General features: G+C 43.3%; 1 protein-coding gene across 4 annotated transcripts in view; it reads right to left on the minus strand.

Moving 5' to 3' along the window:
* Positions 1-9,812: 9,812 nt before the first annotated feature.
* Positions 9,813-27,127, minus strand: part of STAU2 (staufen double-stranded RNA binding protein 2) — a 369,184-nt gene continuing 351,869 nt past the window's right edge. For all 4 annotated transcript variants that reach the window (XM_073229713.1, XM_073229703.1, XM_073229712.1 and 1 more), the window contains 2 exons: positions 12,007-12,095; positions 9,813-10,913 (listed from right to left, as the gene is read on the minus strand). In XM_073229713.1, the coding sequence (XP_073085814.1) occupies positions 10,820-10,913; positions 12,007-12,095 (183 nt within the window). In that variant the 3' untranslated portion in view covers positions 9,813-10,819. The remainder of the gene's footprint in view (positions 10,914-12,006; positions 12,096-27,127) is intronic.

A 27,127-nucleotide genomic window follows, 5' to 3' on the forward strand; every position in this document is an offset into this window, starting at 1 on the left:
CTGAAGGCTCTCAGACAACGGTGGGCATCTGTCCTCCTAACACCCATGCTAGCCAAGCGAGACAATGTGTTCTTCATTATGGACTACCCAGGGGGTATGAATTACAAGGAAATAATTCAATCTAGCAGGCTAGGGTGAAATTGCCAACCAAAAGAACAATTTATGAGATCATCCAAACCTGGATGTGAAATTAATTCCATACTCGATAACTCACCACAGACCACCTTGTTTTTATTTTAAATTAATTTTTTAAATTAAATGTTTAATTTTACTTTTTCCTAGTAATGAGATCTTCCTGCTATCACATTCTAGACAATATGAAAACAATATGACCATCATGCTAGAAATTACTCTAAATCTGAAATACAAAGAATTAAAACAGTAGTGTGAGCTTTAAGCAAATTTCATCTCTTACAAGTGAATTCACTTGAGTTGAAGAGTCTAAGTATGCTTATTTGTAAGTATCACAACCTAGTAAGAAAAGTGGAACTTTGGCCAGGATGGTTTTGACCCAGAACTTTCTGAGACACTCTTGTTTCAAGCAGGACCACACTCTCCCATTGAACTGGCATTGTTCCTCTAAGACGAAAAGCAGTGTGCTTCAGGTTTTTGTCATCCTTTCCTCATCTGCTTACCAGGGTCCAGAATCCAAAATGCGTTCTAGCCTCTGCACTGGAGGAGCTTCTGACTGAAATTTTGAGGAAAAGCTAACACAGATGAAGCAATAGCGAAGAAGCATGAGACAGCTCGTTATAGTTTCCCTGGAGCTCAAGCTCCATGTCAGAGGGTTTGAAGTAGGCTGCAGGGCTGAGCAGGGTTCATGTGGACTGGGGTCCTGGAAGACGTGTGTCAGGGATGCTGAATAAAGCCGCAATCACAGTTATTGTGATGATGTGTCATATCATGTAACTAAAATTAGACTTCCATGCAAAAAAGAATGGGCACTTTGGCATTTGGGACCACCTAGAGTTGGCCGTTGGCCCTCTCCTATGGACACTAACTAGAAAAAAATATGAATGCTGTGTCTAGCCACCTGTGTAAAAATGGCCCCAGCCCCAAGTAGCTCTGCTCGCCCATTTGGAAAAGGCCCCCTCTTCTCCAGTTGGGTTTCCTAGTCCCCCTGTGCCTCAGCCCACATCTGAGACATTCGCTCTCCTCTATGCACCTACCACAGGGGACCGAGAGGGGGGCAAAAGGGAGTTCCAACCCTGCATTGCTACTTGTAAGGACTGTGGGAGAATTTGGTATAGTAGAGATGGAAGCAAATGGGTAATTTAGGGTCTGCTTTTGCCAGTTTACTCCAGCAGTTGGGCTCAATGAGTGGAAACCATGAATGAAAACTGTTATCTCCTGCTACGTAACAAACCATCACCAAACTTAGCGATGGAAAATAGCAACTCTTGTCTTATTTCTCACAGTTCTGTGGACTGGTTGCACAGCTGGGTGGTACTCCTCCATGTGATGATGGCTGAGGTTGTGGTCATCTGAGACTTTATTGGGCTGGAACATCCAAGAGGGGCCATTCCCATGGCTGTCAATTGATGCTGGGAGCCGATTCAGCTAAGGCTCAGAGCTCAGCTAAGGCTGTTGACAGAAGTGCCTACAATGTGGTCTCTCCATGTGGCTTGGGTTTCTCACAGCATGGTGGCGGGGTTCCAAAAATAAGAGTCATAGAAGGGAGTGGCCCAACAGGGAGGAAGCAGGAGGCCAGACCAGAAGGGTAGGCGTGGAACTGGCACAATATCAGTTCCACCGGAATCTATTGATTTTGCAATTACAGGGCCAGCCCAGATTCAAGGGGAGGGGCAATGAACTCCGCTTCTTAATAGGGAGAGACACAGTTTATAGCCACCCTTAACTCACCACTAAAACCCAATTACAGACTTTCTACATAAGTTAGCATTTCCCGGTCTGGGCCCACATACCCTCTATCCTCACAACCTCAGTTCCCTACATAGCCCTTGCCAAGGAACCCTACAAAAGGCTGATTTCCAATGGAGTTTAAACCAATATCCTCTGCTTCATGGCTTTTCTCTTAAAGTGGAAGCCCTTTCCTCAGAAGGCAAATAAAAACAGGAAGAGCTAAGAGCACAAGCCTACCAGAACAATGGACAACTTACAGCCAAGGTGGGAAGTAGCATTCAATTGGGAGCACCTTTGTGTGGCAGCATCTATAGGCTAGGCACCCATTGCCTATCTGCAGTTCCTCCATCTTCAGAGGCAGCCAACATGCTCCTCGATCACAGGTCATGGGCGAGCATTCTTATCCTACTGAGACTGATGAGTTTGCAAGTTCTTATGGGCACTGCCTCCTTTATTGCTCAGACAGCACCCAAGCAGGTGCCATCTCTAGGCCGTGATTGGGCAGAGATTACTGATAACAGCATCCTTTCTTCACTAAATATATGAATACACATTGCAAAATTATTCTCTAGAAAAAATGTGCCAATTTATAGTCTTTAAATTTAGTGTACTAGGATACCAAGTATCTAGAAGACAATGGACTTCGGACGTTGCTTGAGGATCTACCTAGCCCTTCAGAAAGAGACTCAGGCTACCTTTCTTTGCATCTTCCTCCTTCTCTTTCCTGAACAAGACTCTCCAGGGTCATCCATGACCTCCTGATGCCAGGTCTTGTGAGCTCTTTCCCCCTCATTTCTTGTTCACTCACTTTTTCACTGTGGCAATTGACATTCTTGACAGTCCCAACCTCCCCTGGCCATCCTTTTCTTACTACTTCCCTTTCTTCTCAGACTCCTGCATGAGTTCCTTTTTCTCAGCCTACTCCTACTTCCCAAATATTTGCCCTTGGTCTTTTGCTCTTCTCTTATTCTACATGATCTATCTGTACGGTCTCACTAATTTATGTATCACTGATTACCACCCATGTGCCTATTGCTCACGAATACCTTCTCTTCGACTTAGATATCTCTCCTGATCTTTGATAGTACATCCTCAGTTACCACCTGAAGATCTTTCTTTGGACGTCCTGCAGGCACATCAGATTTGACAAGTCCAGAACTGAGCTCATTACCAACTTGCCCTACCCTATCTTAGTTAGTGGTGCTGCCAATTAGCCAGATCCCCAAGCCAGAGCACTGGGGCCAGGCTGGATGGCCTCCTTCTCTCTCCACCCCTACATCTTTTTGGTGATCAGGGCCTGTTGAGTCTACCTTCTTTATGTTTCCTCTTCTCCCTCCCTACTTCTACTGCCCTCATTCAGAGGCTCATGTTACAACTTCATTGCAAACAACTTATATTAACCACTACTGGGACTTCCTGGGCCTCTCCTTCTCTTTCTCAGGGTGGTATACTAAGAACAAAAGTAAAACGATCATTGTAGTGCTAGCATATTTGTAACCAGATAGAACAGAAAAGGTAAGCTTCCTTTTCCATACTGGCCAGGAGGGACAGAGCTATACATAGTTCTTTCTCTTTACCTCCAAGAAACTTATATAACAGCAACAGCTTAGCCCACCTTGGGTCTGATATTTCCGAGGCCCCTCACCAGCTTTCATTTCCCTGACTTCTGCTAGGTGTACCTTTCTTCATTGTTAGGTTTCTTCTGCCATCTTCCTCTAGTTCCCTGAGGATCCTAGAGCAAGAGGTACACAGCATGAGGTGTGTGGGGATGTGTAATCCCTTTGTCAGAAACAATTCTCTGACCTGTGAGTCATTCTCACTGAACAAGTCCCAAGAGGCATTAGAAGCCATAGATATTTGGTTTCATGGAGAAGGCATCTCAAGATGATTCTATTGTTTACGTAGCCCAGAGGAGCTTCTGTAGATGCTTCCTGCCCAGGTCTCTGAGAACATTCAATTTGGGATAATACTTATTTGTATGCATGTTTTATTGTATCTTTAAGAAAACTGAAAGTCCGTGAAGCAAAATAGTGCTGTTTTATTCATCTCAGCCTCTTTCTCTTCTCAGCAATTAGTTATAGTATCTGGCACACAGTAGGTGATCAATAATTATTGATTAATTCATTGATTGGCTCTTGGTCAATAATAATCCATGTTTATTGAGTACTTACTGTGTGCCACATATAGTTCAAAACACTTTACATGTATTAACTCATAAAATTAACTTATTTAACCCACACACTGCTATCCTCACTTTATAGTTGAACAAAGTAAGACTTGGAGAAGTTAAGGTAACTTACTGAAGCACATATATGGAGTCAGTGGAAAATCCAAGAATTGAAAACAGGCAATATCACTCCAAAATCTTAACTTTTAACCATATCCAACATTGCTTTCTTGGTCAAAGGTAGATCAGGATTATACATCAGTGGTTGGGAAGGTGGCTGCTGGTGTAGGTGGTGACTGTGGAGGGGATGGTGGCTCATAAAGCATCAGCCATCAGAGGGATTTACCCTAGTTAAGGGAAAATGAAAACTGGGCTCCTACAACATCTTGGTTATGGGTTGGCCACCCCAGGTCACCAGATTAAGGGAAGCAAGAATCAGGAGTAGACATTCTTTTAAACAGGAAAACCTGGGTCATTGGTCTGAGTTTCCCCACTGTGGGAGGGAGCAGGAGAAACTAAAACCAATTCCTAATGAAGTGTATCTATTTCTATCTTCTTACATCTTCTCTCAGTATCTTACTGCCATTTTATCTTCCCAGTTGCACAGGAAGCTTTTTTGAGAGTGAAGTAGCTTGCTCTAAGCTGCACTTGGCTCCTCACAATGACTAACTCAAGGGTGGAAACTCAACTCACATTTGCTGATTGACTGATAGAATTTAGGTCAGATATGTTTAGCCAGATATTTTCAGGGTAGTGGTGTTTTCTTCTCCTAAGACAGAGGCAGTGGCTGTAGTGGAACTGAACACTTGAACAGCTGTTGTGTGTTATGTAGTGATGATTGTGGAAGCAACTCTAGTTCCAGGCCAAAAAAAGAGTTCTTACCTTCCCTGATATCAGAGATAACCCATCGGCTAAATTCTCCTTGGCATTCGCATCAAGTCCTGGTCTTTGCCAAAGCTGGGAGCTCGATAACCATCTTGAGCTGGTGAGGAGGAATCTAGTTCCCCTGCAGTCAGAGGAGGATGAAGGACGAGTAGTTTCTGGAAAACTACTACCCATGTGGAAGATTTGGGGTCAGGCTTAAGAGGAAACAGAAGATTTTGACCGCCCATTTCTGAAGATAAAGTGCAGGCATTCAGACACTTACCTGCAGGGAACGCATCATCTGTTCCAGTCTCAGATACCTTTCCCAGAGCTTCCCATTTCCTCATTCTTCTCTAATGCAACTTAGCTTCCTCACCCACTTTACTTTTGAGTCCAAATTTCTAATTCTTTCTATTTTCTGCCTCCTCCCACCCACTTAAAAAATCTCTCCTCCTTTCTTCGGGCTCCCTTGAAAACTTATGAGTAAAGTTGGAAAGAAAACTAGACCAAGATTGCCTCCATTTCTACTACTTCAGTTGTCTAGAGTCAGAAATCCCCTTACAGTTAAAATCCACTCAGGATAACAAAACCAGGAACATGGCTGTTGGTGTTCTGGTTCTATAGAAATCACCGAGGATGAATGACCACTCTACTGCCTAAATTTCTCATTACTCATACTGAAGGAGACTTTTAAAAATATTCTGACCTGGGATCACTGCAAAGCTTTTATTTTTTTCTCCTAGGTAGGTTTATGACTCATTCATGATAGCTTTGTGGTTCATCAGACTCTTGAAACTGAATATTGAAAGGATTAAACAAAACCAAACAGAACAGTACAACCTTCACAAATCTGAGACCAATCTATGACGTTTGGGAGACTGTTACTCAATTCTTTAAGCTTCACTATTTACATTGAAAGTAAGAACTAGCACATGTTTATAATGACCCTTGCCTCCTGGGAAACAGTTGAGGCAGAAACCTATTGGGCTGTCTCACAAAACAGTGATTCTTCTCAGATGACTGCTCTGCTCTGCTCCATATGGTTGTACACTGGGAGCCCCTGGGCGAACACCTGGCCCAAGGTGGGCCAATCAGGGGATCCTTCCTGTGACTTTGGGAATGAAATCAAGAGAGAGATTTAGTGTTTCTTCAGGTGGCTATAACATTGGTTTCTATTGGTAGCCATGTTCTCTGATATGTGTACTTGAGAATCAGGAGCTAGTGTGGAAAGAGAGAAAATGATTCAGACATTCAGAGGGAGGTGGGGAGTTGAGAGCGAGGGAGAAGGAGAGTTTCCTGGTTTCCCCACAGCCTTCTACTTCCTGGCTCCAGTTCCTGTCTGCATTTCTGCCCTTAGGTTCTGTGAAACACCCCTTTAACAAATTTCCCATTGCTGGTTGGAATAGGTTTTTATAATTTACAACCAAATAATCTTAATTGACATGAGTGGTATTTTCCTTGCAGATATTTGATTTTAAAAAATTCACACATTAGACACAAAATTTGAACTTAAGCATACCACTTGTAAAAGAGGGACTAATCGTATTAAATTTACAGCTGCAATGCTCTTATGGGTCACCATTTTATAGATGTGGAAACTGAGGCCCAGAAAGGCTAAATCCCTTGCCAAGGTCACATCTGTGCCTGAACCAGGTCTCTAGACTCTTAACCACAGCTCTTTCCTTAATATTCACTGACTTTGGTCAAAATACTGTATTTACTTTCACAACTTGGGCACTTTAAATATAGGCCATATATTCATGCATATGCTTATATCACTTTGGATGAACACCTGAAACACAAAGACGTTAAATAATTTCAACAAAGCTACACATTAACAGAAGTAGAACTAGAAGTTTATTCCCAGGCAGGAGGCTCCATCCAATAGATCAGACTTCCCTGTCCATGTCCATGCATCCAGGTCACCACTGATTTGGTTAGACTGGCAAATCCATCATGGCAGAGTTTTTAATGTTGCTCATCTTTTCAGCCGAGTAATTGTATACGTACCATATGAAGGAGATACAACAAGGAATACATTCAGCCTCCTGAGTGTAAGTGAGCTTAAAGAGGTTTGCCTTGGGCATGTATATTTGGGGTTGGGTTTGGAGGCGCCCAGTGGACTTTGCAGGGTGTGGGTGGAGGTGAGGTAAGATAAACTACTAGAGTGAAAGCAGACCATGGCTTTTTGACAGTGTCACCAAATATACCCCTGTGCCCGAAGCACAGCAAGATGAGTAGGGAAGGTGTAAGTGACTGAGGGAGAAACACAAGCAGGAGAGCAACTTGCTCCAGTGCCATGGGTCTGCGAACTGAATGCTCAGCGATCCAGGTTCATTTCCTTGTTTCTCTCTAGCTAGAGTGTGGGTTCTTCAGGGCAGAGTTCTTTCATTTGTTTGTTTATTTTCTGCATTCCAGCATGCATCAGAGTGTGCTGGGGATCCACTCAAGGGAGCTTTTAGTTATACTAAGAAGTTTGAACATAAAAGGGAAGGTTCCCCAATGAGGTAATGGCTAAATGAGTCTTGAAAGGATGAGATGGAACTTGGGTGGCGTCTCCCAGAAACAGACAGTGGGGTTCAATGGCTAAAGAAGTCTTTGCTTTGAACCAGATATTACAATGTCCATTTTATGAGACATATAGCTGTGATTGTGGAAATACATGGATATATTTGTAGGGGGGAATTGGAATTAAATCTGCTAGCCTAGGGGAAGTGATATAAATGCAGAAATGGGGGGCTAGGGGACAGGATGGGGGTTTCCAGTGATCCAACGTCCTCTGAAGTGAGGGATTTTTGGACTCAATAAGCCTATCAACAGCAATGCTATGTATTATCATGAATGCTTATCTGTAGGTCATGTTAAACTGTGTGATTTAAAATTAATTTCAACAGGTTTATCCATTCCTTTGATATATCACTCTTTTGTCCATTGAGACATGTTCAATGTATCATTTATACATTTATCAGGTATCTCTGTTGTGTTGGGGTTAGTTTGGGGGAGACTCAAAGACAAATTCTCCTATGATTTTGTCATTAGCAACTTTTAACTCTGTGAACAAAATTGTTAGGTGTTCTGTGATTCTTGGCCATAATGACAACAAATGGCCTTTGGAAATTAGGAGGCACAGAACAAATTTTGGGCAGTTGCAGTGATAACTCACAGGTAGCAGGACTTGAACACCAATCAATCAGTCTGGACCACATTTCCTAGGTCCTAAAAACCTTTGTATAATAAGGTAATTTTTTCATTAATCTATCTTTATTTTATGGTGCAAGAAATTGGTTGAAACTGTCAAAAAATATATCACTGTTGAGAATGTGTGCTGGGGAGGAGAATACTAGGACAACTCAGAGAGGTCAGCCCAGGAGAAGGACCAAGGTCCTTGTCACAGCCTGCTCAGTGGTGTCTCACCATTGATCTTCGGCAAGTCATGCTGGAAAGGGATGGTCAGAGTTCCAAAGGCCAATATTGTATTTCCAATTAAAATGTAAAACAAACTCTTTAATAAAACACATTGGCCGCAGTACTGGGAAGTGACTACAAAGCCCCTTGCTGATTGAGAAAAGCTGAAAGCGGACACTGTAATTGATAAAGGAGATAAGTCAATCTGTAAAGAATAATGAGTTCCATTTTTCATCAAAAAGATCTCCTTGTGCTGAAGAAACATTATTTCAATAAATCTACTTAATGGTTTCCCCTCTAATGATACATAACATTGCGCTTTGGAACCGAGCATCATAGCAGGTCCCTGCAAGGGACTGCAGACCCCCCATCAACTTTGCTGCTAATGCAACCCAAAGAAAACCCAATAGGGTCCCAGCAAGTGTTGCTGTTCCAGAAAAATAGCCAAAGGTCTTCCTAGGCTCTGCCAGCTGCCCGAAACCATGGAATTTTGGATAAATATCCTATCATTAAACTTGAGATCTTATGCAAATTCACACCCCTTTGCCAACCCCCCACCCACTGTGGTATGTTCAGGGTTACACCAGCTCTGAGGATGACTCCTGTAGGACAGCTCAAGAGGCAAATGCTTCAGATATCTGGGTTGTGAGAACTGATTGGCTTTGTCCCCTGGGTTCATCCCCGTCCCACATCCCTGACAGCCTCAGTGTTGTTCAGACTGTGGGCACAGGAGGTGGTCTGGGTTTATTGCCTTTGGATAACTGAAGATCTCTTTAAAGACCCTGTCTGAAGTTGGGCCTACTGACCTATCCCCCGCCCCTCCAAGGGCCCACACCTCAGGTAGCCAAGGCCTAGTGGGAGAAAGGGCACGTCCCCTTCTGAGGGGATGGTTTGGGGCCCTCTGCACCCTGTGTTAGGCAACAGGACTTACTGTTCAACCGGCTCACCGGCTCACCTATCTGAAGTCCCACTTTACAAATGTGCTGTTATTTCCAAAAGGACCCAGCTTTATGTAACACAACCTATTTCCTCCAAGGGCACCCAGCCCTCCCAATACCAGTGGACTTCCCCACATGGGAATCATTAGAAACAACCCTAGAGTTATTTCCTTATGTTGCTCTTTGTTTACTCTCCAGTCGCGTGTGAGTCAGCCAGATCATGATTTGTGGTGGTTTGGCTTGTGAGATCTTACATAATTATATTCCTATTGTCATGTTGGGCTGAACAATTAGACCATATAGTGTTTTCTCATTGCACAACGTTTGCAAGTCAGTAAAGAGAAAGCTTCAGCAATAAGATGACGTTGGCGGCTCAGGAGCCCAGCGACAGTCACCTGGGAGGTGGCTCTGCAGTTTCGCAGATATGGCCAGTGGCCTGGGGAGCCTGGGGCCTGGACCCTGTGGCCACGACTGTGCAGGATGACGAGGTCAGGTGGTGGCCTTCGGGATGGGTTTCCCTGAGGTGGTATTTGAGAGGCGAGAGCGAGGGCACGAAAGAACAACAATTACAACACTTCACACAGAAACCAACCACGTTTTTACTGCATTTGCTCCACGCTGGATTCCAACATGCTGGTCCAGAGCGTGGCTGGCTACAAGCTGGCAAGACTTTCACAGCTCCTCCAGCGGGCTTTCCCTTCCCCGCCATGTACATTATTTGTTTTGATCCTACTCACTGTCCCAAGTCCAGAGGCAGTCTTTAAAATCAGTCTTGATGCAACAGTGAGTGGATACAACACACGGATGGGGTGGGTGCAATTCCCATAACAGAACGTGGAACCTGGAGAAATGGTTTGCAGAGGCAAGACGCCTCCTTAGTGGCTAATAATATTATGGAGCTCAAAACCCACAATTGTTTTTTGTTTTTAATTCCTGGAGTATATTGAAACTAGTTGTTTCTAACATGATTTCATGTTTTTAATTGAATGTCTGACCAGATTTAAACCGTGTTTGTTTGCATTCACCTTTGCGTAGTGCGCCTTAAAGTTATTCATATTGATATAGGATGAAGATGACAAATATCTGCATAAGAAGAAAAACCGTGTGACTCCATATGAAGACAACGACCATCACATTCCACAGCACGTCACTGGTTAATCTTTGAATCATCAAGCATTATTTAAAAAGAGAGAGAATATGACTGAACACAAGGGCCACGACAGAACAATCCTAACAACAGAACCAAACCCGATTTCTCTATTAATCACTTGAAAATTTTACCTCTGTTTCTAACACTTTTCATTAATTGTTATTTTAAGCTCCAGTAGCAGGATCAGATTTCTGCTGCCTCTGGGCAAATGAGTTATGATCTGATCTCAAGTTGCAAGGGAAATGCTCAAAGTTTTATTTTTCCCCAGTTGAATAAACAGTACTATGTATATTATCTCTTGTGTTAGAATAGTGTTGTCTTCACATAAGACTCAAATAATGGTATTAGTCATTCATTTCCTTGAACACAGACACCCTCATGTGTGCTGACAGGTTTATAAGGATGCGGTGGCAGCCGTGGTTCTGGGAGCTGCTAGATGACCGGCTTTGATTTCTTGCAGTCCTGAGCGATGGAGCCCGGGTGGGTCTGGTTATTGTCCGCTTTCTCTCCCAGATGCGGGGCTTGTCTAGAAGATTAATACATGAACAAGAGCTGAAGGTCCAGGGTTGCACGTCTTCAGACATGTTTATTAGCAGATGGCACACAGGATTCAAAGGTCACCACAAAAGTGACATTTTAAAGTGAAACAACAATATTTATGTTCAGATAGTCTACTGATGAGATCATGTGGAAATGTTTTTGATTAAATTAGCTTATAAATGGTTGCCAATCTATAGACAACTTAAAATGCCACGTCTGTTTACCAAATGTTTTTTTCTCACGCTCTCACCTTTTCAATATTAATGACCAAATGCTGTTTGGGGGATAGGCTTATTTAACTGTGGAGTTGGTATTATCTGGGTTTTACTTCCTAGGTCACCTAATTTTCTCATCCTAAAAATGTTATCTCCTGTGTGTGTTCTGAAGTCTCACCTGCTAGTATTACTGTTTGAAATAGTTTGGATCCCACTATGTAAATACAATTGCTGTCAACTTCTTTAGTATAAATTGGGTCTCTGGAGAGAGACCTAAAATTCAGTCTCTCAGATGAGACCTGGTGATCAGTATCATGAAATGGCTACAAGGTGGATTTCAGAAATGCTTACTAGCTGCCTTTTTGCCAGTGCAGCCCTTAGGAGCCATACTTTGGTGGCAATGTGTGCTTGTGTTTCATGTAACAGTGTGGAAAACAAAATGCAGCCGGTGGAGGGAATGTCTCCTCTCAAATTCTTTTTTTTTTTCTATCTGTTGCGCCCACAACTTAGCAGGAATGTGAGTGAAAACTTTTACCTCAGAAAATGGTTTAGCCAGAGAATGCTCAACAGTCTGAAGTGAAAAACAATCTTTTGAAAGTTTTGCAAGTCTCTACAGTTAAGAAAACTCACGTAAATATTTCCAACAAGGACACTAAAATGCATAAATAATGATCAATTTGTAGATTAAAATTTCACAAACAGGATAAGATATGAATATGTACTGTTTCTCATTTATTAACATTTAATTGTACTATGACTAATTTTGTAAGATATACATATTAGAGTATTTTTACCTTATTATCCATATCTTATTTTTGTACAGTTACAAAATTACAAATGTACTATGACTGAAGATTTACTCACTTTTCGAGAGAACCTTTTTCAATATTCATTGCCCCTTCCAAAGGATCCAGTCCTTGTTCAGAGAATTGTTTCAAGGCACTTAAAGCTGCCTAAAAATGAAAACAAACACACAAACAAGCATGGAGATCCATTCACTGACTTTAATGTAATGAACAGGTAATTGCAAAAGAAAGCTGAGATACACAGCAAACACTATCACTTTCATTGATCTAAATAAATGAGTTTTGCATCAGTTAGCAAAATTACATTTGAAAGGCTGTCTTATCACGAAGCAATGTATGTACTATGAGGACTTTATTTATTTTTTTGGTGGTTAGTGGTGAGGAGAGGAGTCTCCACAGGTCTCATGCTTTATCCCATACCCATAAATCTACAAAATCACAATATTTTATCTGCAAATGTTGAAACATCTTGTATAATAAGCTACTATGCTCTGACAATGACTTTGCCTCCTCATTACTAAAACTACAAATCCTCTTCCTTCAGATGTGTGAACATCAGATTTTCCCAGCTTGTGCACTCTTTCCAAAGCTAGCATCAAAGTAGTGCTCAGTTTTATAGACAGCCCCAACCAGGTCACAGGATGTAAGAAGAGAAATGGCCAGAAGACACGTGCATACCAAGGGGATGGTATGGTGGTATCTGTGAGGAGAGAGAAATTTCCCGCTCCCTGGGCCAGATCCCAGGAAGCCAGGCCTGGCGAGGTGCAGCCATGCCTGTGCTGCGTGGGCTGCTCAAGGGTGTTGACAGGCTGGTGGGGCCTCTCTGGATAGCTGGGAGGCACCAAAAATGCAATGCTGATAAGATCTACATAACTCGTTGACACTCTTGTGCACGTTCCAAATTGTGATTTCTCTGAGTAAGAATTTGGTTCTTCTCCCCCTCCCCCACACAGCACCCCGCCAAAGCTCCCTCAGAAGGGCTTTGTTGAGTCTGAGATAGGTGTGAGTGGCCAGGCTTGTCTGAATCTTGGAGTTCCTGCTGGGTCACACTTTGGTCATCTGTATCTTCTCAACTGCCTTTGAAAGAGGTAACTCGTGCAGTTTCCCTGTCTTTTATCTGCCAAAAGCCCCTTGGGGTAGCTCACTAAAGTACATGATCACTTCTAGATTTCTTTATTTGTAATACATTTTTTGGTTTTAAGTTAATAGACTTAAGTTTTTTTAGAGTAGTTTTAGGTTTACAGAAAAATTGAGCAGGATCCCACTGAGCCTCCCCACCCCACAACAGTCTACCCTATTATTAATATTCTGTATTTGAGTGATACATGTTGTAAGTAATAAAGCCAATATTGATAGGTTATCATTAACTAAGGTCCATAGTTTACATTAGGGTTCACTCTTTGTGTTGTACATTCTATGGGTTTTGACAAATGCACAATGTCCTATGTCCACCACCCCAGTATCATACCGAATAGATTCACTGCCCTAAAAATCCCATGCCTCACCTGTTCATCCCTCCTCCCTATTTCCCCTAACCTCTAGCAACTACCAATCTTTCTACTGTCTTTATAGTTTTGCCTTTCTAGAATGTCATATAATTAGGATCATACGGTGTGAAACCTTTTCAGTTGGCTTCTTTCACTTAGCAATGTGCATTTAAGTTTCCTTCATGTCTTTTCATGACTTGCTCATTTCTTTTTATCACTGAATAATATTCCACTGTATGGATGTATCACTGTTTATGTATTCATTCACCTACTGAGGAACATCTTTGGTGTATTCAATTTTTGGTGATTATGAATAAAAATGCTACAGATATCTGTGTGATGATTCTTGTATAATATTGGTAATATTTTTTTCTCCCTGCTCTCTTGGCCTTTTTTAAAAACCACAATTCCTATATTCAATCAAAAGTAACAACGTGTTTTTTTTTTCTTTAGATGACTCCTTCCTTTCAGGCCTCTAAACTGGTCTCCCTGGTTCAGATGTGGTGATCTGAACACCCACTCACACCTGCAGCCTTGGCCTGGGTAGGCTGGGGCAGGGAGGAGGCACTAGGGCTCTCTGTTTTCGCCATTATCTCTTTGCACAGGAATCCTGGAGGGATGAGTCCCACCCCGCTACTCCTGCCTGTGGCCCGTGCTCATACTGTACAGCAACTGTCACAGGTTGTGGTGGCAGGTAAGCACCAACCACAGCAGGTAGGAGCAGTGTGGTTGACTCACTGGGTACTGTTACAGTTGAATTGTGTCCCTCTACTCTGAAACGTCCAAGTCCTAATTCCCAATACCCCAGAATGTGGCCTTATTTGGAAACAGGGCCCTTGCAGATGTAATTAATTAAGATGAAGTCATACTGAATTAGGGTGGGCCTCGATCCAATATGACAATGTCCTTACAAAAAGGGGAAGTTTGGACACAGACACACACATGTGAAGAGGAAGGTAGAGACTGGAGTGAAGCAAAACAGAAACCAAAGATGCCAAAGATAGCCAGCACATCCCCAGAAGCTAGGAGAGAAATGTGGAAGAGAGCCTCCTCAGAAGGAATCAGCCCTACCAATGTCTTCATCTTGGACTTCTGGCTGCCAGAACTGTGGGACAGTATGTTTCTGTTGAATAAGTCACTCAGTTCGTGGTATGTTGTTATGGCAACTCTAACAAACTAATACAGGTATGTCTCAATTCATTAAGGATAATAGAACCTCTTTCTCTTTTCTTTGATATTTTCTTTTATTAGCTTTTTATTATAAATATAGTTTTTCATTATGGAAAAATCATAATGCATTGGCAAGCAAAAGGAATGTGAAATCACTCAGTTCCACCCACCGTTCACAGCGTGGTGTATGTCTTTCCACAGCCTTTCCTGTCCCTTCCCCACATGCACCTGCCTTAACCTGGGTCCTGGGCTAACACTGTTTTGCCACCTGTCCTCTTCATTGGACTTGAGCAGTTTTCCACATCAACAGGAATGTTTCAGCAGTGGCAGTCAGCATGACCCGACACTATCCCATCGACTTTGTGTGCGTTCTTCAATGTTTAGCCAATCCCTACTGTTGGACATTTAGACCACTCCCAACTTTTTAGCTGGTATTAACACTGCATCAAGCTTCCTAATATTTAAATCTTTGTGTACTATCTCAATACCTTCCTCATGATTAACTCCTAAAAATTGAATTTCTGGGCCAAAGAGCATGTACACTTTAAAATATCTGATATCGGCTTTCTCTCTGCCCTCAGAGAGGTGTGTCCTTACCAGTGGGGTGAGGAGCATCTATTTCTCTAGCATCTTGTGGAGTTACCTTTCAGAACCATTTTATGGGTCACTTGAACAAACCAGTTTTGTTACTTTATAGCCTAGCCTTATTTTGTATCTGTCCAACCTGGCCACTTACCTTATTCACTGGACTTGGCTTTAAGTGCGGTTTGGTCGCTTTAAAAAATTAAACAGCCTCAGAAGACCCAGATTTAGGCAATTCTCTTCTTCCAAAACAAATTCAAAGAGGGAATTAACTCTCATTTACATTCAATTAGGTGACCTCTGATGTCCTCTCAAGTTCTGAAATGCTGAGGGGTCTGGACAGCCTTCCCAGTGACTCTGTTGAGAACAGTCTTGTGGGTTTGTTCCGTGAGCCTGAGCCCTGGAGTCCCACCGCACATATGCATGTGCGGAGCAAAGAGCCAGGCTAAATTCTAAAGACCGATCCATGTCTGACCTTTCAGGTGCCCCACCTTCATGGGGTGGGCTAATGAATTTAGAGGTCTTTGCATATTCAACAATTCTGAAAAAACTATTTTGTTGTGATCCATTAATATGTGAATTGTTGGCAGGAATGCTGTTTTATCAATCCCGAATGAATGAATTGGATTTTTTCTTCCCGAATGAAGTTGGAAAGTTATTCAGTCCCAGAAATTTAAATCTGCAATGTGATATTGCTCAAGGAGGCTCCTGAGAGCTCTAGGGCTTCTTGGTCTTGTTTTATTCTCAAAAAGGCTAACATGACAACCAAAAACAAATATTAAGAAATCATTTATAGGCTAATTGTAGCCCACGTTCATTAATGGCTTTGGGAAAACTTGTTGCCTGGATACCAGGAACCAGACATCCTGCTTCACTGAGTCCTGGGCCCAGTGACACCTGCTCTCTTCCATTCAACAAGAGGTGCACATATAGGATGCAGGCCAGGTCTCAAGGATCAGGTTTGGTGTTTTAGCTCTTGCAAAATCTGGGAGATTTTATCATCACATCAGGCAGGTCTCCCTGAACTATCAAAATGCCCGTCATCACTAAAAGTCCTACTGATTGGAATGAAGTTGTGCCCTTTTATTTGATGCCATGAACAGACTTTAGAATTCTTGTGTGGCTGCTTCCCTCCAGAGGTATGCGTAAAGGCTTCCAAATAACATCCCCTTACGTATTTGATGAGATAATTCAACCTATATCTTATTGATAACCCTCACACAATTGCTTAAAGTATGAGAGGACTTAAAATTTATAGAAGACAATGAAGACTATGTCATTTCAATGGCTTTGCAAATGTAAACTGTAGTACCTACCATTTGATGAGCATCACTCCGCCATAGTCATGAGACTGGGCCCTTTACCTATATGACCTCAGATGTTACCTCAAGCCTGGCAAGGCAGGTCCTACCCATGAGGAATTCACTAACATACTTGCGATCCCACAGCTAGTAAATGGCAGAGGAGAGATTTGGACCCAGCCCCCATTCTTGATCACATCACTTTATTTCCTTCAATAAAAAACCTCACATTTGGCCAAATTCAGCATAGTTCCTTTCAGCATCATTGTGGCAAAAATCACTCTTAGTACCTCCTCTATATTCATTCTATTAATTATTTCCCACAATCATTACTTGAAGGACGCTCATCCAATTATCTCCATTTTCTAGGGAAGGGATTTATTATTTTGTGAGATCACACAGTTTCCAGCCTCCAGCCTTGCTGTGGTCCCTGGGTTGACTTCTGAGGCTTCCTTCCGAACTTCCATAACTCTTGTGGTTTGGGCTAAAGCTAAATTGCGGTAGTAATTGTTTTGTCACTTAGGATTACCGAGTGACCAAAATCAAAGTGCCTTGATTCTCCATCTCATAGTATTCTGAGGGTCCCGAGTCTAGCTCCCTTTCCTTGCCTCCCCTCCCCACTGTTCTGAGAGGCGTTCATGTCTCACCTTCCTGGGGTTGCTGCTGGAGGGAGAACAGGCTGCAGGGTTTGCCTGGAACTGTGGGATGTAGTATCCCACAGAGGAGAGGAGGTGCTGGGATTGCAAAGGTGACACGCACAGAGAAAGAGGACAGTAAGCCAAATATGTTTAGGAAAACTGAGATGGGTGGGGGCTGTGGACCAGGTGCCTCCTCTTACAGGTAGTAATAGAACACCAGCCCTGCGGCTTCCTCCTCCGCTAATCAGGAGCTCAGCTGAAGCATCAGGGGCTCCTCCACCCTCACCCTCAGTTCACTGCCCACTACTTACCCAGAAAGGACACTTTACAAATTAAAAAATTCCATGAAATGGGATGGATATGCTTCACTTTCCACAGCAAAATACAATAGATTATGCAGTCCAAAATAGCCACATTACATTTGATCTAGTTATCAGTCCTTTCAAAGGGTAATGTATAAATGCAATGGCTTTGCAAATGAAAGTAAAAATTTAACAGTCCACAAAAATGTTTTACTATGCACTTTCAAATCTGTCCAGAAGATGGTAAAATCAACAAAATCACCATACTTAAAAGACTTGAACTAAATAAACTGTGACTTGCTAGAGCCTAGTTGTTTTAAAAAAAATTAAGAACATACTACAAATATGCTACATAACATTGAAGGATACTTTGTTTGCAGCAAGAAAAAAAATCGAGTATAACCTTCATTTGGGGAGACATATTTGAAGCCTGATTAAGAAGCGATTTCAACATTGCCTATTACTGAGAGGGTAAATACATAGCAAGATGGTCAGCTCCTGCTGTCTGCAGCTCACCCTTTCAGCATGGACAGGTTGCTGTGTGATAAATGTAAACTAATCTTGGGGAGTCATAGAAGGTGGTAACTCTGGGTTCCTTACTGAGGAACAACCTGAATGATGCTTAAACCTAAGCTGTGTAACTTCCCACAGGCTGTAGATTTGAGAATTTCAAAGATATATACTAACATGAGTGCCCAGAACCGTCCATTCGGTGTTTGCCATAAACAGACAGACAACTAAATGATTTCATTTCCAAGGTCAGAAAATATTTTCTGCCAAATCAAAACAAACTCACACAGCATCCATTCACTGAGTAGGTATGTTGCCTATAGACTACCAACTAGAACCTCAAACTTTAGCTTTATGAGAATTTATATGTTCTGGGATTTTTTTTAAAGGTATATTCAAGGCAATACATGTAGCTTTGTTTGGAAGGAGAAAAATCAAAGAAGTGGATGATCTTTCTTTTCTTATTCCTGTCTTTCAGCTCAACACTTGTATCCATTTGTGTATTTGTGTCTGTGTATTGTCCTTAGAGGAGACATCTGCATAGATACACAGAAATATTTTTGTCCCCAGAAGATTTTACAACTGTTTTGTGAGTAAAGCCCCACAGATTCTAGAACAGATGTCTCTGCCATTTCATTTATCACTTGTCTTGTGTGTAGCGACAGCAATGCCAGGAACATGCCAATCAGATCCTTCCCATGCCTGTTTGTTAGTCTTGGTTTGTGTGTGCCCATGTGTGTATGATCTCAGAATAGAGGTCTTTCCAGCCATTTCTGTCATGTCTAACTTTGCTTTTGTCAATCAGCAATTAGCAAATTGTGTTGAAACCAGTCCCTATTCTTCCTGCTTCCTTCTTCAGGGATTAAATAGTTTGTAATGACAATGTAGCAACATTAAGTCATTTTTTGAGAGATAACAATGGTCCTCGTTTTTCATTAGTAAAATGTTAATTTTCACTCATCCCCTTATGACACCTAGTTGCTCCTGGAGTCTTTGAACATGATGCCCAGTGGACCCTTGTATTTACTTTTTTTCTATTTCACAATTCTCCCACCGATTTCATATCCTGATTCTCAGCAACAGACAGGCTGTTCCCATTAAAATCAATGGTAACCATGCATGTCGAATGTGGCCTTCGGTTTTAAGTAAGTGATCAAGGTTTGTTTTGTTTTGCCTTTTCCCCACAAGAGCTTGCTCGTGTGGAACTCTTCCTGGGAGCAGATCTAAGTGCTAGATTCATTTCAGAATGCACATGATTAGTTATATGTGCAGCTCATTAAATCAACCTCCTTTAATGAGAAAATGATTGGCTTCAGATTGCAAACATCTTCATTTGCAGTTGAGGACTCCCTTAACTTCTCATCCCAACAATCTTTGAGACTGACTCTACGTTAAATCATTTAAATGACTGAAAAACCATAAGTTTTTTCAGGAAGCTTGAAGGCTTATTGCCCAAAGAATGTGAATTTTAATGTTTCTAAGTTATTGTTTTCTTGCTTTGGAAGGTCTATAACAAAATTCCAAGTCTTTCTTTCTATAAAATAAGAGAAACCAAAAAGAAAAAATTGCACTTGTAAATTTTAGACACTATGGTAGGATCCTCAGTCTATTACATTTCAAATGAATCAACAATAGGACTTTCGGAATAAAATGAAAAAAAGGATTATACTGAGCTTCAGTTAAACCATTTGCTGCTTTCTAACAATTTCATTATAGCCCACACTTTCCATTTATGCTTACATAATCCTATTACTTCAGATAATTTCCATAAAATTGGTACTTTATAAAATGGCTTACTGTTAGAACAAAGGGATGTCAGCCTGCTAAAATGATGGCTACTCACTGTGGAAAAAGAGGGGGGAAGGTGGGTGGTTGGAAGACATGCAAGTTTTAGACAGTCTATGAAAGCAAAGAACAGGAATTTTGACTCTGGGATTTGGGGAATTAGTACAAAATTGGGCACTTAAAGTACAGACTTAGGCATCACCTTTATTTCTGCGGTCAGGCTCTCACACTGGGTAATCCACGTGGCTGCCAGAGCCAGCCCGGACAATAACAGAGTCGGATTTAAAGCAGGATTAACTGTGCTAAGGAATGCTGTCGGTGTGTTCAGAACAAATTCGAGCAGCAGTGTCTGCGCTGCCATGTTTCCCTCCAATCACGCTGTTTGTGTTTTACCAACACCTTTCCTTTTTAAATTCTTTTTTTGCCCTTTATTTATTGTTTGTGATGTAACAGAAAGTTCTCTTTGTAACGACATTTACCAAAACATGGAGTCGGCACAAAGGCAGATGTCTACGAACAGCAGCAGGTTCACTCTCTGTGCTGCAAAGGTGATTCAGCAGATGGGCCTGAGGTACGAATGCTGAGATGGGGAGACTATCCCGGATTCTCCCAGGGGCATGGGTGCAATCCAATCACACAAGTCTTTAAATTCTGACAACCTTTCCTGGCTTTGTAGACAGTAAGTAATGGCCAGGAAAAAAAAATGGTCAAAGAAATGCAATGTTGTTAGTTTTGAAGATGGAGGATGGGAGACAGATGCCCAGAAATGTGGGGAGCCTCAAGAAGCCAGAAAAGGCAAGGAGAACAGTTTGCTCCCTGAGCCCCACAAAGGAAATGCCAATAATTGGTTCTAGCCCAGTCAGACACCTGTCTGACTTCTGGCCTAAGGAGCTCCAAGATGGTACACTTGTGTTGCATTAAGCCACTTGGTCTGTTAATTTGTTACAGCAGCAAGAGAAAACTAATACACAATTCCTGTTGTCTGGACAAGGAAACAGAAAGGGTATGGCATTTGGAATCAGTCAGGCCTCGATAAAATGCCAGCTCTACTGCAGAACAGCCGTCCGTGTGTGTCTTCATGCAAGTTACTTTATCTCTCTGAGCTCCTTTTTCACCAACTGTATATTGAGGAAAAAGCTGTAACACCTACAACATTGGATTGTTTGAAGGGTTAATGCCTGGACCATAGTGGTATTTAATAAATGAGGGCTTTTATTACTCATCTGTCTCTGTTGAGCCCAGTATCCAGTCATAAAATCTTTATACTCTCTAAATCCATGTTAATTTATGTCCTGTTTCCTGTACATTTCTATTAATTTTTTCCAGCACATTGCTTACCCATCTCTCTTCCTAAGAGAACTCTATCATTATGCCTCCCCCTTAATCAAAAGCCATTAATAACTCCAGGCCCAGAATAACATTTGTATCCTTGGCCTGGCATTCAAGGCCCTCCATCAGCTGGCCCCATTCTGTCTTACAACCTCATTTACTGAAATTTTATTACATCTTGTTTCATGAAGGGTGATCCCCAAGCCAACAGACCAGTCACCAGCCTCAGAACACCTGGCAGGAATCAGTGTTAACAAGTTCCCTGGCCAGGTGGCCTGGAGACACCATTTCAGAAACCCTGCCCACACGGATCTTCTGCCTGGTCCAACTGGCCTACCTCCTGTTTGCTGAGGTTTCCTACCTTCACACTTTTGCTCCTGTAGTTTTTTTTTTGACTTCTCAAGGTGCACTTTCCTGATTCCCAGCCTGTCTCCCACCTATAAATGTCTGACAGCCCTGCCATTTACCTCCCTGAACTGTGAGTTGTCTTCAAAATGTTTATGTTCTGTCTCCCAGGTAGTTGATCAGCCTTTGACTGGTAGAGCCATTTTCCTGTTTGAAATCACCCCGATGTGTTTACAGATGTCTTCAGGATATACTCCTTGATTGATTATCCAGTGGCTTCTATCTGAAGCTCCCCCAGACAGACAAGTGCTCACAGACACATTTCTTCTTTCTGTTTTCTCTCTCTTCTGTGAGTCAGCACCTTACCCTCACTAGCTTCTCTCTGGCAGGATGTCCTCCAAAGCTTCTCCCCACTGAGGTTTTCTCTCCTCCTCTTGTGCACCCCTTTGCCCCCACCCACAGACTCCGTGGCCAACATGACATGGGATCGACAGTTCTGGGAAGGCAGGGCTGGGTTCTTTGTCTCCATGTGAGATAATGTCCCCTGACCCACGATTTACTTCCAAGCAGTACAGATGCTAATTACTGTCTTTTTGAAACACCAGTCATTTGGGCTTTGGCTTCTGTCATTTCTGAGGTCCACAATGAGCACATTGCCTTCCCTGGCCATGTGAGGGGTACAGAGGAAGCGCCCAGAACACCCTACCTGGGAGGACCCCAAGGTGGGGACTTTGCTTAAGACCTTTGGTGTTGCATCCTGAAAGAGAGGCCCAGAGGGGAGCCTCTTCAGCCCAAGGAGAGCCTGGTTCTGCAAGGCAACTGTGGCTGCGCATTCTGCCTCTGCAGCACTCACCTCCGCTCCCCAGAAGTATATCTGGGATTCCTCGGTCCTTTGTATTCTGCTCCAAATGAGAAGCATTCCCCCTGAACACAGGCACACACTGCTAGCTACTCAGCAATTACATTTGGGTTTGAGTGTGTGACTGATAAAACTTAGTTATTCATAATTTTTATTGCCCTTATTTTTGGATTATATTGGGGGGTGGCGGGGGAACAGGGAGTCAAACAATATAACCTATAAAGTTCTGTTTAACTCTAAACCTTTGGTTGTTCTGAAACGGAGTTGCAGGTGGTGAAGGCTGGTGACCTGCCTGCCTTGCTGATTCTCTCAGTGGGTAGGGCATGCACAAGTTTTATTTTTTCCTGGGGCATTTGGTGGCCATCCTAGTGGTCAGATTGCAGTAGGGAGGGAACCAGAATAGATTTTCGCTTCCATCCCAAATGTCTCCTTAGTCTCTTACTAACATCTGATGGTGTGTGTGTGTTGATATTTTTTGAATATACAGTCATGAAAGTACAAAGGATAGTATACTGAACTCCATACCTATTATTCACATCAAGAATTATCAGTATTTTGCCAATCTTATTTAATGTATCTTCAGGCTTTCTTGCAGTATTCCAAATCAAATATCAGATGAAGATACATAGCATTATCATACCTAACTAAATTAACAATTCTTTATCATCTAAATACCTAAATCAGGTCAAAATTCCCTTGATAGTCTTGAAGATGTCTTTTAAAGTTGGTTTTGAATCTATATCCCAACAGTGCATGCACTGTCTCTGATTGATCCTTTAAGAGCTGGGAGTCCCAGGGCAGGCAGCGTGACGGCTCCTAAGGCGTCCATGTCCTAATCGTGGTACCCGGGCATGTCCCTGAACGAAGAAATTTGCAGATGGGATGAGATGAAGGACCTTGAGATGGGACCATTAGCCTGGATTATCAGGCGAGTCCAGTCTAATCACATGAGTCCTTAAAATTAGAGACGCTCTCCCAGCCCTGGTGGGGGGAAGGGTCAGAGGCACAGCCTCCTTCTGGAGGAGGCGCCCTGAGCCAAGGAATGAGGTACACTTATAGGAGCTGGAAAAGGCAGGGGACTGGACTCTCCCCCGGAGCCTCCAGAAAGGGGCAGAGCCCGGCCAGCACCTTGATTTTAGCCCAGTGACACGGTGTCTGACTTCTAACTACGGAACCACAGGACAGTGCATGTTGTGGTTTTAAGCCCCCATTCCTATAAGAGGCCTGAAAGTGACAAAGAGGTGAAAATGTCTGTTGCCAGATTCTTTCCTGAGTCCAGGCTGGTCCTGGGCTGGAGAAGCAGACATCGGAACCTGGCTGAGATGTTTGGGAAATGGGGGGCTGGGGGCCTGAGAAAAAATGGGGCTGACTGTGCTGAGTGGCCCTGTGGTTACCACTGCTGCCTCCCTGCAGGCCACCTCAGGCAGGAACAGAAAAGCTCTTCCTCTCCACCCTCTGCAAAGTAGGCTCTACACAGAGGTCAGCTCACTCTTTACATGCACCCTTTGGAGACCTTCCTCTACCCTGGGGACCCACGCCCCGCTCTCCCCTCCACTCCTTTCACGCTATGCCAGCCTGCTCTGCTGCCCCATCATGACAAGCCCTTTCCCACCTCAGGGATCCTTGAAGGCCTGTGCCCTGAGCCTTCCTTCACAGGGCCGGCTGCTTGACAGCCTTTGGGGTTCAGCTCCCAGGAGGCCTCCCCTGACTGCACCATCTAGAGGGCACAGCCCCCAACAAATCACATAAGCTTGTTCATTTTCCTCATAACACTTGTGACAATCTGTGATTATTTCCTGGAGGGAGGGGCCTGGTCTGTTTCAACCACAACTGTGTACTGTTATTCATTCACAACTGTTTGAGAACCAGGCACCATGTTATGTTAGGCACCAGGAAAACCAAGATCAACGTGCACAGTTCCTGCCTTCGCCGGCAGGGAGGAAGGTATGCAGGCAATGCTAGTCTAACGAGCTGACGGCTCTAAGACAGCAGACAACAGTTGCACTGAGACAGGGCACTCATGTTTCCCTGGAGAAAACTGTGTCATGGAGGTGGGGGCAGCATTTGGAGTGACACTTAGGGTGAGCAAGACTTGTTAAGGGAGGCAAACGGTAAGAGATGAGCATGCTCGGCAGAGGTAGTTGCTCCAGTAAAGCAGCTCAGAGTGGCTGGAGCTGGGAGGTAAGAGGGATTTGGCAGAACAGTAAGTGTCCCAGATCATTTTAAAGCTGTAGAAAAGGGAGGCACCTTGTTCTGGGAAAAGCTGAGCCAAGCCCACACTGGAGGAAGCCCCATGCAAACAGATCTGGTGTCAAACCAGGGAGTCACCTTGAGTCCCAGGAGCGCATGTTGGACCCAGAGGTAAGAATGGGTGACAAACATTGTCTGGGCTGTTGTCACATTTGGGAGATGCTGGGAGGCAGGTGCCTGTGAAGGCACCCTTCTCTCTCAGACTCTGATTACTTTGAGTCAGGCCTGCTTATGTGGATAGATCCACACAGGTCAAGAACACCTGCACGCCGACAGGGAGATAATCAGTTTCAGCCAGGTGACACTGAGAGCTATATAACATGTTATAGATATGGTTTGCATGTGAGAGCTGAGTTCTCATTGATGGGGTAAAAACCTGGACACGAGCTTCACCACCGCTCAGGTGAGAAGGTGTCCCTTGCTGTTCCTCGATGTCTCCTTTGAGAAGACTGAGTCAGTAAAACCATCCTATTTTAGGGACTAGTCAATGGATGTAACTGATGGATGTGTCCTGGAGGGTCTGCCATATACATTGTGGTCTGGGAAATGTTAAGCAACCGACTCTCTGCGAGAAAAAAAAAAATCCCTGATTGGCACTCTTTCCAGCTCCCTGCTTTTTGCTGCAGCAGGGTGGCAAAGAGGTTATGAGCCCGGGATTTGCAGCCCAGCAAACCTGGGCTCAGTGAGTGACTCCCCCACTTACTAGCTATCTGACCTTGGGCAAGTAAAAACCTCTTCTATTAAACGATATAGCAGGTTGTGCTGATGACACTTGCTTTGTTCAAGAACTTTACATTCCTAACTCATTTAATTGTTACAGTCTCCACCACAGGTAGGCTTGACTCTTGTCCCCAGTTGAAGATGAGGATATGGAGACATAGATGAAGTAATTTATGAAAGGCTAACATGACTTGTTCTAGGTAGATCTGGAATTTGAACCTAGACAGCTTGGCTCTGGAGCCAAATTCTTAATGACTGTATTGTGCAACCTCTCAGTCCAGTGAGAAGATGTAGCATTTGGATGCTCAGGAAAGAGCATGAGCCAGACCAGGGCATGGAGCCCTGCAAGTGTGAGGATCTGGGTGCAGGCTCTGAGAATATGGGGGTCCTTCTTTGATCTGCCCTTACTTCTATGCTCTCTGAATTATGGTCTTTGGGGGAGTGGAGGAGCTGGGAAGTGAGAAAGTGCAGAGCTGGCAGCACAGGCTGCCGGGCCTGTCTGGGCGAGAGGGGAGTGTGACTCTAGCTGCACTCAGAGCAGACAGGATTGACCTCAAGAGGGGGCCGTTTAGGTGGGGTCAAGATCCTGAATTAACTGTTAAAGCTAGAACCCAATAGTCTGCAACCAGATACTCAACAGGCTAACCAGAACCTATAAATAAATGTATATTAGAAACTTCCTACTTTTTCCCATTATTAAAGGGTTACATTTCCCTTCCCTTCCAGGATCTCCAGCCTTCCTGCGTGTCTTCTTACACCACTGGGCACCTCTTTTCAGTCTCCTTGCTGCTGAAAGCTTTCCTTTGTAAGTTCATCCTTGGACCTCATATCTTCTCTATTAGTATTCTCTCCCTGGAAGATTTCATTGAAGTCTATGGCTTAAATTCCTTATAAACATTGATACACCCAAATTCCTATCTTCAGCCTTGCCTTCTGCCCTAGAGTTCACACATATGACTGCCTGGGGACTCTCTCCATTTAGGTGTCTGTAAAGTATTTCAAACCTACCCAAACTCAAACTTTTGATTACCATTCCCCAAAACACTCCTCTCTCAGGAATTGGAGCCCCATTCAAACAACGGCTCAAGCAAAAAAAACCCTAGAATCAACCTCACTCCCTTCTTTTCTTTCTCATCTCCCACTTCCAGCCCATTACTGTTATGTTGGTTCTTGGAAATGCATCCAGAATCTAACTTCTCCTCACCACCTGCTCTGCTGACATCCTTGCCCAAGTCCCTCAGCAAGATTCATGCTGTGTTTTCCTGACTTCATCTCCCTGCGTCTGTCTCTGCCTACTGAAAGCCCGTCCTAGGTGTGAAATATAAATAAGAACAGGTCATGGCCCTGCTCAAAGCCCTTCAGAGGCTTCTAGTGCTCTTAAGACAAAACCCCAATTTCTGACTTGGGCCCCAAAGCGCTACATGCCCCTCCCCCACTACATCTCCAGTCTCATCACCTACCAGCTGCCCCAATCCCACAGATCGGCAGCAACCCCAGCCTCTTTGCTTTTGGTAGAATACCCTGCATTCACTATCGTCTCAAGGACTTTTATATACTTTCCCTTAGACGTGGACTCTTCCCCACGTCATCACATGGCTCTCTCCCTCACTTCATCCAGTTCTCAATTATCACCCCTCCTGATCACTGGGCCTAAAGGAAATGCACACCCCCATCCTAGCCCCATGTTTTCCCACCTCACACTGCCTCATTTTGGGTGCTTACTGCCCCTCAAAGTTTTACATATTGAACCATTTCCTTGTTTATTATGTATATGCTCCATTGGAACATCTAAGTCGCATGAAGGCAGAGATTTTGTCTGTTTTATTCATTGCTAAATACTCAGCACTCAATAAAAAAATTTTTGTTGAATGATTTGCAAGAATGAGTGAATAGTTAAAAAC

Source organism: Manis javanica, chromosome 2 (genome assembly GCF_040802235.1).
Source record: "Manis javanica isolate MJ-LG chromosome 2, MJ_LKY, whole genome shotgun sequence".
In the NCBI taxonomy this organism is placed as follows: Eukaryota; Metazoa; Chordata; class Mammalia; order Pholidota; family Manidae; genus Manis; species Manis javanica.